A 12,806-nucleotide genomic window follows, 5' to 3' on the forward strand; every position below is an offset into this window, starting at 1 on the left:
TCAAGATTATGATCAGTGATTAGTTCATTGACTATAATTGCATTTGAAGTAAGGGATCTAACATTAAGTAGCCCTATTTTGAGATGTGAGGTATCACGATCTCTTTCAATAATGACAGGAACGGAGGAGGTCTTTATCCTAGTGAGATTGCTAAGGCGAACACCGCCATGTTTAGTTTTGCCCAACCTAGGTCGAGGCACAGACACGGTCCCAATGGTGATAGCTGAGCTGACTACACTGGCTGTGCTAGTGGCAGACTCCACTAAACTGGCAGCCTGCTGTCTGGCCTGCACCCTATTTCATTGTGGAGCTAGAGGAGTTAGAGCCCTGTCTATGTTGGTAGATAAGATGAGAGCACCCCTCCAGCTAGGATGGAGTCCGTCACTCCTCAGCAGACCAGGCTTGGTCCTGTTTGTGGGTGAGTCCCAGAAGGAGGGCCAATTATCTACAAATTCTATCTTTTGGGAGGGGCAGAAAACAGTTTTCAACCAGCGATTGAGTTGTGAGACCAGAGACAATTACTCGATGCCGACATCTTCCTAGCTGATTTACACGTTGAAGCTGTTGCACTTGGTAAGAAGCATCAGAGCTGCATATTCTTCTGATGCAACTGAATTGACTTAGAAACTTTTAATAAGTGGACGTGGATGAAAGCTGTCACCTCTAAGGAGGGTATTCCTGTCCGTAGGTTTCCGATAGAGATCTGTAAGAGAGGGAGGTTTTATCCTCCATAACCATCACATCAAGACAACTGTTTTGTGATAGGTCATAGTTAATGGTGAAACAAAGGTGTTCATTCCTAGTGTTTAGATAGGCATGGAATTCCAAAAGTTCTCCCTGGGTCCCTGTATAGAACACGAAAATGGCATCCAAATATCTCAGAATTAGGAGAATATTGGAGAGAAAAGGGTTAAGGTCTAGATTCAGCACGGCTTGTTTTTCAAAAATTCCTAGATATAGGTTAGCATAATTAGGAGCCATAGTGCTCCCCATCGCTGTCCCTTTTGTCTGGAGGAAGAAGTCTCCTCTGAAGAGAAACTAGTTGGAGGTTAGTACCAGTTCACCCAAGTCCACAATACAGTTGGTGCTGGGATGAGCATTAGGGGACGTTCAATGAGGTAGAACATGAGGGCCTCTAGGCCGCCCTGATGGGCGATGTTAGTATATAGACCGGTAACATCAAAAGTACACAGAATATAATTTTCAGCTATACGGTCCACAGATTTCAAAAGATGAATCAAATCAAGTCTCTAGTATACGTGGGGAGGGAGATGGCCCCAGGGTTTCACAAGATGGTCTACAAAAGGTAGAGATATTGTCTGTCAGAGATCCGTTACTACTCACAATGGGCCTGCCTGGTATAGGTGGTGTCATGCTGTTGTGAATTTTGGAGAGAGCGTATATGACAGGTGTGGTTGGGCAGTCAACTTTCATATTCTGTCTTTGTCGTTTCCACTTCATTCCCCAAAAAATGCAGACAATTGACCATGGATCAGAGACTTGAATTGATTCGTAGGGTCCTTAGAGAGTCTTTAGTCAAATTCATCATCACTGAGTTGTCTCAGAATGACCTTTTCATGGTCTGCTGCATTTTGTATCCCCACCGCACCTCCTTCGTCGGCAGGTTTGATAATGATACTGGTCATTTATGAGTTCCACAAGAGATTCATTCTCTGCTTTGGACATATTGTAGAATACCTTGTTCTTTTTGGTAAAAATCTGCTTTTCCTCTTAAGGTGGGTCTTTTCCCTTGCCATGTCCTCAGGGCGAGAGTCACATTTTGTCATTCAGCTTATCAATGGGAAAAACATTAGCACTATATCCTGTCTGGTTACTTTTATAGTGCAATGGATTAACATTGGCAGGTGCATAGGGAGAAACCCCATTACAAAAAAACTAGGTCAATCTCAAAAACGGTGGGAAAACTTTTAAACGTCTACAACTGTATCAAAGTCATTGGCCTGTGATGTTCAGACAAATGATAGTCCCTTACCTAGGGCAGATGCACATGTGGCAGTGGACAAGTTAATTACCGATTCTTGCTCCGCGTATGTTGCGGGGACTTCGGGTGTTGCCGTCTTCCTACGTAGTCCTCTCCTGCATTTCCTTCGGGATGCAGGGTGGGAGGGTGGACATGACAAGACGCTCCGGCTCCGGATTGGTCACTGGAGTCAGATGTGAGGGAGTTGGTTGATCGCCACACTAGCGGCCCTTTAGGATTACGGCTGGGCTGGTGTTCACCATTCCAGCATGCTCGTGGGGGAAGTGCCAATTCTGTACCTTCTGCTCCTCGTAGTCCGCAATATCACGCAGCATTCTGACACACAGATCCCTAAAGAATTTAAGCTATGAAGAGTGTATATTGTAGTGTCTAGTTATACCAGGACAGATTAGGGTGTCTGTATAAACACAGAGCTAGGGAGTGAACTGGGTGGGCTGAACATGGTAATCTCCCTGGCTCCTTATACTTTCCAGTCAACTACATTTAGTTTTATGCAAACTCTACAGTGCAAGACCGGTTTCCACAGCGCAACGTTGCACAGCTTACTCTATATTGAAACATCCTCCATCAAAATGCTCCTCTCTCTCTCCAACACTCAGAAAATATATCTACCTATTAAGGGGAAGTGAGGAACCAGTAATCAGAGGTTGTTCCTGCCTGCTCTCAAGAGGCTCCTCGAGACCAGTTATCTGTGGGAAAAAATAAATAAATAAAATCGCTGACACCATGGAAGCATGTCCCATCTCGCTCTGAAACCCTCCCCAGCCTAGACAACCTCTGAATGACTGAGACAGAAAGTCTTTGTAATAGATGAGAACCTGAAAAATCCCTGTAGTTTCACAGTTGTGCTGATACATTGACCTTCATGGGGGGAGGGGGGGGGGGCTGTTAACTGGTCCGCAGAAACATCTGTCCTCAAATAGTCAGACAAAGTCACCAGGACACATTTCACAAATTCCAACCTGTGAATGAAGAAGACCAGAATCACAGACAATGACTCGTTGTAAAGTCATTTTCCACCATGTGAGAGGAGTGAGTCAGTCTACCTACTTTCATGAGCACCAGGGCAATGGAATGTGGTAAGGATTACGCAACAGAGGCAAAGTTACACATTAAAAGAACAAGAACTATAGAAACCAGCTAACACCATAAGTTTAATGTAGGTCATACGTTTATTTAAGAAACTTAAAACAACTTTGAATGGCTTAAAACAATGGCACAAAAGTAAAAATGCACCGTGTTAATATGTCTGGCCTACAGCCTATATGATCTCATTGAGGCAAATACACAGTATAAAAGGCATAGAACACAGAAGACATGTAGATTATAGACTTAAAGCCAGTTTGGCCCCACCACTGCCCCTCTAAAATATGGGTACCTTACCACCATAGTACTCAATACTTTACACCTAACTGCATGACATTTGACATTTAACTTTAGCACAATGTAAAAGTCTCTAACTGGGGATTTCATTAGACATGTTGTTTCCCCATGTGCTAGGCAATAACATGTCCGATATGCATCGTTGTTTGACCTCTTGATCGTCACATTAAGACAATATCTAACTAGATATTTACATATTTCACATTTGCCCTCTAACGTCATTCATATGAAAATCACAAAAGGAGTAACAAGTCCAGGCTATATATGCATATATTCAGCCATTTTCACTAGTAGTCTGTAAGGTGACTCAGCGTTGGCCAAAGTCCTAACTTAAAACTTACTAAAACTCCTCCAGACACACTGTTAGACGGATAAGTAATATAGTTCCTCTTTTCGGTGGTTCGCTTACTGTGACGAGACCCATTTTCTCCTCTTCTGGACTCCATGTCCTGGTCCTGTGAGAAGTCAGGTTGTGCGTCTGTCCCACACAATAACACACCATCATGATCCCTTTCTTGTAAATTACTCTATTTCACAACAGTTACAGGAGAGACCCTTTTTAGGTCTCTACATTTTTACAAGGCGCGTACAGTCAGTTCCAGTGCATCACAGTCCACATTCATACAAGAGAGGAATCGTCTTTTCAACGACCCTCTGCCAGTGTCTGTCCCAAGTCATCCATTACTAGCAGGTACTGCTCTGTGTGTTCCCAGACTCAGACACGTAGGCCTTGCTCTTCCTGGAGTACTTCATGGAGCTGAAGGAGACCCTCATCCTCTCCACCGTCCTGCTGCTCCTACAAAGCAGAGTGTTCTTCACATGGTCCCTGAAGTCCTCCGACACAAAGTAGTAGATAAAGGGATCCAGACAGCTGTTGAGGCTGGCCAGACACAGAGTGGTGATGTAGAAGCCGTAGCCGTTGTTGACCACCCCGTCTTTGAGGAGGGAGTAGTGGACGACCAGCATGATGTTACTGGGGATGAAACACACCAGGAAGGTGACCAGCACGGTCACGATCAGCACCACGGCTTTCCGGCGGTTCTTCCCGGCGCTCCCGTCCGTCATGGCGTTCCCGAGAGCACTCAGGAGGAGGATGTAGGCCAGGATGATGACCAGCGAGGGGACCAGGAACACGATGCCGGCCATGAGGACGAAGTAGAAGTAGGGGAGCGCTACGTCAGGGAAGGGGTCCTCCAGATCATGGATGATGTTGACGTCATGGCAGGTGGTGATGTTCGGGTCCTTGAGCTTGGCCGTGTGGTTGTACAGGTACAGAGGGGTGGTGGTGAGCCAGATGAAGGCCCAGATAGAGACGGAGACAGCGACCGCCACTTTGTTGTTCTTCCTCTGCTGAGATAGAGGATGGGCCACACCCCAGTAGCGTTGCACACTCAGACAGGTGATGAAGAGGATGGAGCAGTACATGTTCCCGTAGAAGAAGCCCACCAGGACTTTACACAACCCCTCTCCATAGATCCAGTCGTTGCCGTTGAGGTGGTAGGCGATCTTCAGGGGAGTCCAGATGACAAAGAGCAGGTCGGACAGAGCCAGGTTGGCCATGTAGATGGCGGAAGGGTGCTTCTTCTTGGTCCTGAACAGGAAGACCCAGATGGCCATGGCGTTGGTGGGGAGCCCCACAGCAAACACCACGATGTAGACGATGGGGAGAAACACCGTGGTCAGACTGCTCCGTAGCGTGTCTGCGGTCGCCTTGGACACTGTAACAAGGTCGGCATCCTGAGGGTCAACCACCCCGATGAACCCTCGTCCTTTACCTTTTGATGAAGCACAGGAGAGAAACATCACTGACAAAGACCTATAATGTTGAACGGTTTTGGTGAGCCCCAACATACCATACATTACTGTAAGAAAAAACAACATGGCTAAACAACATACACAAATCATTAAGTTACGCAATGATTTGAATGACAGAGATTCTATATTGTCAACAAACAAAAAAAATACTTAAAAAAGGTCAAACAGGATAAGGTAATAAGTCGATTTTCGCAGTCTTCTTAAGATCTCAAATATATAGGGTCGTTCCATCTCTAGGCGAACCATACTAAATGGGTAAAAACAAACAATACAGATTCCTGGCACACGAGAAAACATTTGAATAAAGAACTGATGATACTCTGAAAAAGGAGGTTAACCACAGGTTGGAACCGACGAGTACGCTAAGCTCAACACAAGGTCTTTACAGGTCTACTGAAAAAGGCATGAGATAGATACTTTACAAAAGGTAAATCTTACCTTGAGACGGATTTGTTGCACACGCGCAACCGAGCAACAATAAGCAGGAAAGTATTCGAGAGGAGGCCATTCTCCGTGAACTTTGTACAGAATGAATGGTCTGTGTATCTAGTCCTACCGCGATCGAACTGGTTGTTAACTTCACTCCGATGTCCAATATACCTTTCTTTCGCTCTCTCTCTCTGCCCTAAACAGGACACACCCTAATAACCACCAGAGACTGACGGAATCAAACACCGTGCGCCCCCTCTCTGCACGCACGTCACATGGTTTCGAGTGTCTGTGAGTTTCCACCTGCCTCGAGCATAGTGCTTTTATTAGGAATCAATAAACCAATAGGAAAGATTACAATGTATGAAACACCATATTTGTATACTGCTTACATATCTATAGTCCTTCACTAAGCATACAAGTAGTTTCCTTTGGCGTTTACAACATCTCGAGTCTAAACAGGGAAGGTAATCACGTAGCTGAGTAGACCGATACTTTACACGGCTCTTACCTGTTTGGTCATATCTAAGGATCGCAGACTAATCGCAGTTTATTCAATGTAAATCTAATAGGGATGTATAGGGGAGACCGGGGATGGTTGTAACACTTGCAATTACTCCAAGCGGGAGCGAGGTAGAATCCTACTGTTCACATGCTGTTTAGTATTGACGCCTCATGTGAAAAAGTAAGTCTCTGTGATAAACTGCAGTTTGTATTGACAGAAATCTGATTTCGAGCTAAATGTGTTTTCGTGATGGCATATAAACTGCTTTGTAGTTCTGTTAACCAAACTTATATCAGGTTTATAACCAGTCTGTGTAGAGATATTTGATTCAAATTAGCAATGCTAAAGTTAACATTTAGCTAAAAAAATTAAGCTATCTAATGGCTGCAAGGGTCAGGGTTAGTTGTAACAACTTGTGAGAAAACGGAATGTTTTTGGTACATGTTTTATTTTACTTTCAGCATTCCTGGATAATGGAAAAGAAAGACAGACCTCTCCACACTTTGGACAAAGCGTCAAAAGCAGAGTGGGGGGGGGGAGGCCATTCAGGTCAGTTGCAAAATTGTAGAGCATATGTTACTGTACAGATTCTGCAAAGATTACTATTTTGATTTCAACCCAGTTGATCTTACACCCCTTCTCAAAAGCAGGGCCCAAGAAAATTGCAACAAGGGGTAGGAAGAGGAGAAAAACTGTGACTTTTGATGGTGGAAAACTGCTGGAAAGAAGCAAGCCAAGACAAACCACACTGAAACACATTTAAAAAACTGTCCTGCCTAAGAAAAAAGCCAAAACAAAGCAGATTGAACCAGAAAATTCAGATTCTTCCAATGAAGAACACTTCTGCATTTTGTGCACGAGTCCAAGGAGGTCTGGGTGTTGCTGGGAAATCAAATTATGGGCCCACCAAGCCTGTACCCCGGGACAGCCATACATACCACTGTCACAACTGTGACTCTTGATTAAGTGAACATGTCCAACATTGTCACACACAGCCACGCACGCAAACACACACGTTCAGGTGTTTAATTTAGTCTTGCTGTTTGGTTGAGAACCATTTAGGAGAGTGAAATAATACATATTATTTCTGCCAAACAAAAGGTAAACTTGGCAACGTTGCTCTCATGGTCTCAAAAGCATTCAATAATTAGTTGCATGTCATGATATGCACTTTTTAATTCTGTTACAATTCACCCCATGGTCTGGTTTAGTTGTAACATTTCACTCCTTGTATTTAAGACACCATGCATTGGCAGTTTGATTTACATATATGACCATACCAATTTGTAAAGGACAGATGTTGGTTGTTTGTATCAAGTTCTGAATACACTCCCATAAACAATCGCTGAGAAACAGGGAAGGGTTACAACCATCCCTGGTCTCCCTTACCCATTTCTATATAAATCAGAACTATGCTAATCTGGTATTGGGTCTCTTGGGCATTGCTGCATAAACTAAGTATTCACTATTTCATGTATGCCTGGACTATGTCACTTGAGGCAATTATTTTTAGATGTGTAATTTTTCCACATTGAAGTAAACCCCTTCCACCATTTCTTTATTCTGATTAAATGGGATTTGAGTCAACCAAGTTGAAGAGTGCCATTTCTGCAACATATCTCAGTGTGTAGGCTAAAGTCATATCTCAGTGTGTAGGCTAAAGTCATATCTTAGTGTGTAGGCTAAAGTCACTGACAAAACTATACCGTGCATCATAGCCGCAGGATGTAGGGGTATGAGGGTTCTGCAGCAAATCATAAAAATAAAAAATAAAAATCACACAAAAAAAATGCACTGGACCTTTAAGTCCTTTATTAAACAGACCAATAGAGCTGTCTGCAACGCAGGCAACATAGTTCCCACCCCCAAACTACTCCCTTCCAAGAAAATTGAAATCGCAGCACCCCCCCCATCCCACTTCTCGCAGCTATGCTGTGCATTCAAGATAATGATCAGAACTTCCCCTTTCTATCTGTTCATGCAAGCAATCTCACCACAGAAGGAACCAATGCTAAATGCCACTCGGCTGACTGAAAACCAAGGCCATAGAATTTAATTTTTTAATAAAAAAATAAAGACATGACATACTTCATCGCAACATGCAGAAAAAGAAAACGTATACACTATATATATATATTTTTTTTAAAGAACAATAAATAAAACAATTTATACATGTCACCTGAGTCAATCAGATGTGCATTTACAAGGATGCACAGGTGCTACAAAGATCATTGATTCATGATTTAGGTCAAGTATGGCTCATTTAATAAAGAACAGTGCACATTACCAGAAGTGAAGGGTCAGTGCTATTGGGCACTGAGAACTAAGTTTACAGTTTCAGTGAGCTGCTGTGCTGGAACAAACTTAATGGACATCAGACTATTTAAATGTGGGGAATGGATCAGAAACACAGAATAAAAACAATGCCACTTCACACTTAGCAATTTTGTCCTCTACATAAAACCAACAAAATCTGCACAAAACCAAAAAAAATGTATGAGGAGAGAGAAGGCAATGTAATAAGAACATAATATATGAAGTAGTCTAGGTTTGCATCTCCATTTAAAATGGCTTCGTCTCCATTGATACTGATGATAACAGATGTCAGGTGAAAGAAACCTCTCCACATGACAACCCCCCCCCCCCCCCTTAACAGGAGCTGCTCTGTGTTTTCCCAGAGTCGGAAGTGTAGGTGCTACTCTTTTTGGAGTACTTCAGAGCGTTGAACGAGACCCTCATTCTCTCCACCGTCCTCTCACTGCGGCATCTCAGTGTGTTTTTCACATGCTGCCTGAACTCCTCTGAGATGAAGTAGTAAATGAAAGGATCCACGCAGCTGTTGAGGGCGGCCAGACACAGGGTAGAGATGTAGAAGCCGTAGCCGTTGTTCACGCCTCCGGCCAGCAGGAGGGAGTAGTGCACCAGCAGCATGATGTTACTGGGGGTGAAACAGACCAGGAACATGACCAACACCGTGATGATTAGCACCACCGCCTTGCGCCGATTCTTAGTGATGCTGGCATCTGTCATGGAGTTCCTCAGGGACTTGAGCATCAGAATGTAGGCCACCACGCACACCACGGTGGGAACTACAAATCCCAGGATTCCCATGGTCAGGAAGTAGCCTGCGGCCATGCTATTCTGGCTGGGTCGGGTGACGTCGTGGCATGTGATGATGTTGAGGTTGGTCACTATGACCGTCTGGTTATAGAGGTAGAGAGGGGTGGTCATCAGCCAGACCCCCACCCAGACTGCGACAGAGACGCCGATGGCTACCTCGTTGTTTCTCCTATTCTGGGAGAGTGGTTTGACGATGGCCCAGTAGCGCTGGACACTCAGACAGGTGATGAAGAGGATGGAGCAGTACATGTTCCCGTAGAAGAAGCCCACCAGGACTTTACACAACCCCTCACCATAGATCCAGTCGTTACCGTTGAAGTGGTAGGCGATCTTCAGGGGAGTCCAGATGACAAAGAGCAGGTCGGACAGAGCCAGGTTGGCCATGTAGATGGCGGCAGGGTGCTTCTTCTTGGTCCTGAACAGGAAGACCCAGATGGCCATGGCGTTGGTGGGGAGCCCCACAGCAAACACCACGATGTAGACGATGGGGAGGAACACCGTGGTCAGACGACTGTCCAGGACCATGTGGGCCGTCTGGGAGACCCACACTCCTTCCGGTGACTCGGTCCCCGTGAAGCCTCGGTTTATAACATCAGCATCGATCTGCTCTGAGAAAGAGAAGAGGAACAAGGCGAGTAGGAACAGGGCTATTAAGGAATTCTGACAATGGGGTTAAAAAGTATGCCATTTCAATACAATAGACATGTGATTTAATTCTCCGTCAGGTTCATGCTTCAACTATTACTTGAAATTATATAGAGCCAACATAAAGACAAATTATATGAAGTCAACTAATAAGACGTGGTCATTTCCTCTTAAATCTTGACTGTCAAAAGTCTGTCATTAGTATGTGGGATGACATTTTGGGCACGTTCCTCTGCCCAGGTGTTGCTCACCCTTGCCAGATCTTACAACGCCTGGATAAGTATTTTACATATCAGCTAACCACATACAGATGGCTATAATGTCAGTCGATGACGTGGCACGCAACCATTGTTTGACGCATGCAACGTCTGAGCAGGGGAATGCCGCCCCGCTCAAAATAACTGGGAAACTGGGAAATTTGGGCATCTTTCTAGAGCTCCGACTTGAAGATCACTGACGTCATCTTTGACCACGTTTTTTCCCCCCAAGTTCCCAGTTGTCTTGAAAGCACCATGTGACCATACTAATTGATGAGGGACTTATTTTACACTGGACAAAGGCCAGTCATGTCATTGGGCGAAAGCAGGGAGGGAGGAGCGCCCTTCTCAAATTTAAAAAGTAGGATTCCAAGGCAGTTGTCAGAGCAAAAAATCCATCTGCTCCCACTACTGGCTACCCCGTTCATCACCATATTTGGTAGTGAGTGGAAACGCCAATCAGAAGTCACAGTGAAAGTTACATCCAGTGAAATATATCTCATTGTTCTGTGATACAACATCTCTTCACCATTCAATAAAATGTTAGAATTTTCTAATTAGTTGTCATTGGGAAGGCAGAGAAAGCGTTCACTTTTGCATAGGGAAACAGAATCTTACAAATTAGGTTACTACGCCCTTCCTTAATTAGGCCCTAAGTCACTTTTGTTTGGAGCCGACTTCGCCGCTAGACAGAGCGTGTCTTATTCGCATGTCTTATTCGACTAGTATTTTTGAAAGGGTAAGGATAATTCAGCCATAGTTGTTCTGAAATGTTTATTGCTTTCCAACATTTTAAAGTAAACTCACCCCATTCCATACAAATGCGCGCAACCGCAACATTCAAATGAGGCTACAAAGAAAACTAATGGGACTGTAGCGACTGTGTTGACGTCAAAATCGGGGGTGTGAACTAGGTTTCTATTCAAGCGTTGATCGACATGGTAATGGCTCTATAGTATTGGAGAAAAGTTGAAAAAAACCGACCCTCTGTTACATCTTGACGTGTCATGTCGTAACGTACAGCACGCATAAAGCAACTATTTCTGTCTTACAATCTCTCTCCACCAGGTGTAGGACTTCTCTCATCCTTTAAAAACAAGAAATGGACAGTGACGGGGGATACCTAGTCATTTTTTGCGTCATTATTGCATGCGAACATCATTCTCAAAGCCGCTGTTTACTTCTAAGATCACTTTAGCACCACCCTAAAAACCTGATTCAAATTCAACACAAACCTTCAAATAGGTATGTAATGACACATTATATAAACTCTTTATAGTGTTTTATTTACATTTAAGGCAATGTGATAAGTTGGACAGATCAAGTGAAAAAAAAGCAGTTTTCCCACATGACATCTCTCCTTCTCACTATCACGCATTAGTTTCGCTTCCCCACCCGCCATTTTTAAAAAGACCCGACGAGGCTCATTGCCTTCTTGAATCGTGCAGAAACGGGCAGCGTTTAGGTCATATAATTGATTCTGTTGGAAAGGGGAGAAATTGTGCTTTAGAATGGTATTGACATTACAGTTCATCTGGAAGTATTACGTTTTCGGCACAACACCGGTTCCAAAACGAATGCAATCACCTGCAATCAATGTCGTTGTTCTTACAAACCTTAAAACAAGGAGTATTTCACAAACGTATTCATTTAGGAATCAGAGAGGGGATCCGACTCAATACTTTTACCATAAACACATTAAAGAATATCACAACGAACAAAAACACACACCAATAACTAGACGAGGGGAAAGGGCTCTTACCAGTTTCCTGAGACAGACAGTGCTCGGCACAGGCCAATAAAAATATCAGTTTCAAACAATGTGGCTTAAAACTCATGTTAACTTCCACAAAAGGATCCAGCAGCAATCTATCTGTGATGTCTGAAGAGTGTTGAATGCCGACGGCGCGTTTGTTTGTGGATTCCTTCTGTCCGCACGACGTTAAAGTGAACTAAAGAGGAAGTACCACATCACATAACAGGTGGGAAGAAAAAAAACCTGTCTCCTCAGGCTGACTGGCTCTGGTAGGATCTCGCCCTCAGACACTGATCTAAGGTCAGTTTTGTGTTTTTACACAAAGGCTTCAAGTTGAGCGGATGGTCGGGGGCTGGAAAATAATTACAACTAATTTGTAGACTGCAAATTAACCAAACCCAAACAGATTTGACTAAAACATAATTTCAAACCTTGCTGACGTTTGTATAAGACCACGTCTCTCAATTGTGCGTGGAAATACTTGGTAACAGATTCTCAAATTAAAACAACTTTAGAGCTGATTTTCTGGTGTTTGTATAAACAAATATGTCCGCCAATTAATATTTTATTTTTTGCTCAGAAAACATGGGGGCCAAATAAAACCACCTGTGGGCCAAATTTGTCCAGCTGGCCACTAGCTGGGGAACCTTGGCATAAACTGATCCTAGAGCTGTGCGAAGGGGCAACTTCAATACCACCTGCATAGGCCTAAAGAAAATTACATCTCAGCACAGCACGGCAGTAGATTAGTAGGTAGGCTAGTAAATAGTGGGTTAACCTTCCAGTGGAAAAGAAAAGTGCATCAAGAATATTTCCTCAAGGTTAAATAATAAGAAATAGATTATCCTCTGCCATTTTCTTCTCCTTCTTTATGTTCCCAGTTGCAACACATAA

The 12,806-nt window shown here is 43.8% G+C and overlaps 2 protein-coding genes and 1 long non-coding RNA gene across 4 annotated transcripts; 1 reads left to right on the top strand and 2 right to left on the bottom strand.

Moving 5' to 3' along the window:
• Positions 1-3,155: 3,155 nt before the first annotated feature.
• On the bottom strand, positions 3,156-5,943 carry f2rl1.2 (coagulation factor II (thrombin) receptor-like 1, tandem duplicate 2). Its single transcript, XM_021590697.2, has 2 exons — positions 5,639-5,943; positions 3,156-5,160 (listed from the first exon to the last, which is right to left on the bottom strand). Exons 1-2 carry the CDS (start codon positions 5,706-5,708, stop codon positions 4,070-4,072), a joined length of 1,161 nt encoding a protein of 386 aa, XP_021446372.2. The 5' UTR covers positions 5,709-5,943; the 3' UTR covers positions 3,156-4,069.
• An 88-nt stretch (positions 5,944-6,031) lies between these two features.
• LOC110509676 lies at positions 6,032-8,078 on the top strand. The gene is made up of 3 exons (XR_005040354.1): positions 6,032-6,314; positions 6,596-6,683; positions 6,785-8,078. It is a non-coding gene; the product is annotated as an uncharacterized LOC110509676 (long non-coding RNA).
• Positions 8,079-8,353: 275 nt separating this feature from the next.
• LOC110509675 (proteinase-activated receptor 2) lies at positions 8,354-12,806 on the bottom strand. 2 transcript variants are annotated; one of them, XM_021590699.2, is made up of 2 exons: positions 11,919-12,806; positions 8,354-9,857 (listed from the first exon to the last, which is right to left on the bottom strand). In XM_021590699.2, the coding sequence occupies exon 2, from the start codon at positions 9,777-9,779 to the stop codon at positions 8,784-8,786; it is 996 nt and encodes a 331-aa protein (XP_021446374.1). In that variant the 5' UTR covers positions 9,780-9,857; positions 11,919-12,806; the 3' UTR covers positions 8,354-8,783. The 2 variants fall into 2 exon arrangements, with proteins under 2 accessions (XP_021446374.1, XP_021446373.1); XM_021590698.2 differs by having other exon boundaries at positions 8,354-9,862; positions 11,919-12,445.

Source organism: Oncorhynchus mykiss, chromosome Y, assembly GCF_013265735.2.
Source record: "Oncorhynchus mykiss isolate Arlee chromosome Y, USDA_OmykA_1.1, whole genome shotgun sequence".
Taxonomy (NCBI): domain Eukaryota; kingdom Metazoa; phylum Chordata; class Actinopteri; order Salmoniformes; family Salmonidae; genus Oncorhynchus; species Oncorhynchus mykiss.

What these genes read in the sequence shown, in the direction of transcription:
- f2rl1.2 (XM_021590697.2), bottom strand. Translation starts at nt 5,708, where the DNA reads ATGGCCTCCTCTCGAATACTTTCCTGCTTATTGTTGCTCGGTTGCGCG. An exon ending in TGCAACAAATCCGTCTCAAG is followed by an intron (nt 5,161 to 5,638) that starts GTAAGATTTACC and finishes CTTCATCAAAAG; the next exon opens with GTAAAGGACGAGGGTTCATC.
- LOC110509675 (XM_021590698.2), bottom strand. Translation starts at nt 11,994, where the DNA reads ATGAGTTTTAAGCCACATTGTTTGAAACTGATATTTTTATTGGCCTGT. An exon ending in CTGTCTGTCTCAGGAAACTG is followed by an intron (nt 9,863 to 11,918) that starts GTAAGAGCCCTT and finishes TCTCTTTCTCAG; the next exon opens with AGCAGATCGATGCTGATGTT.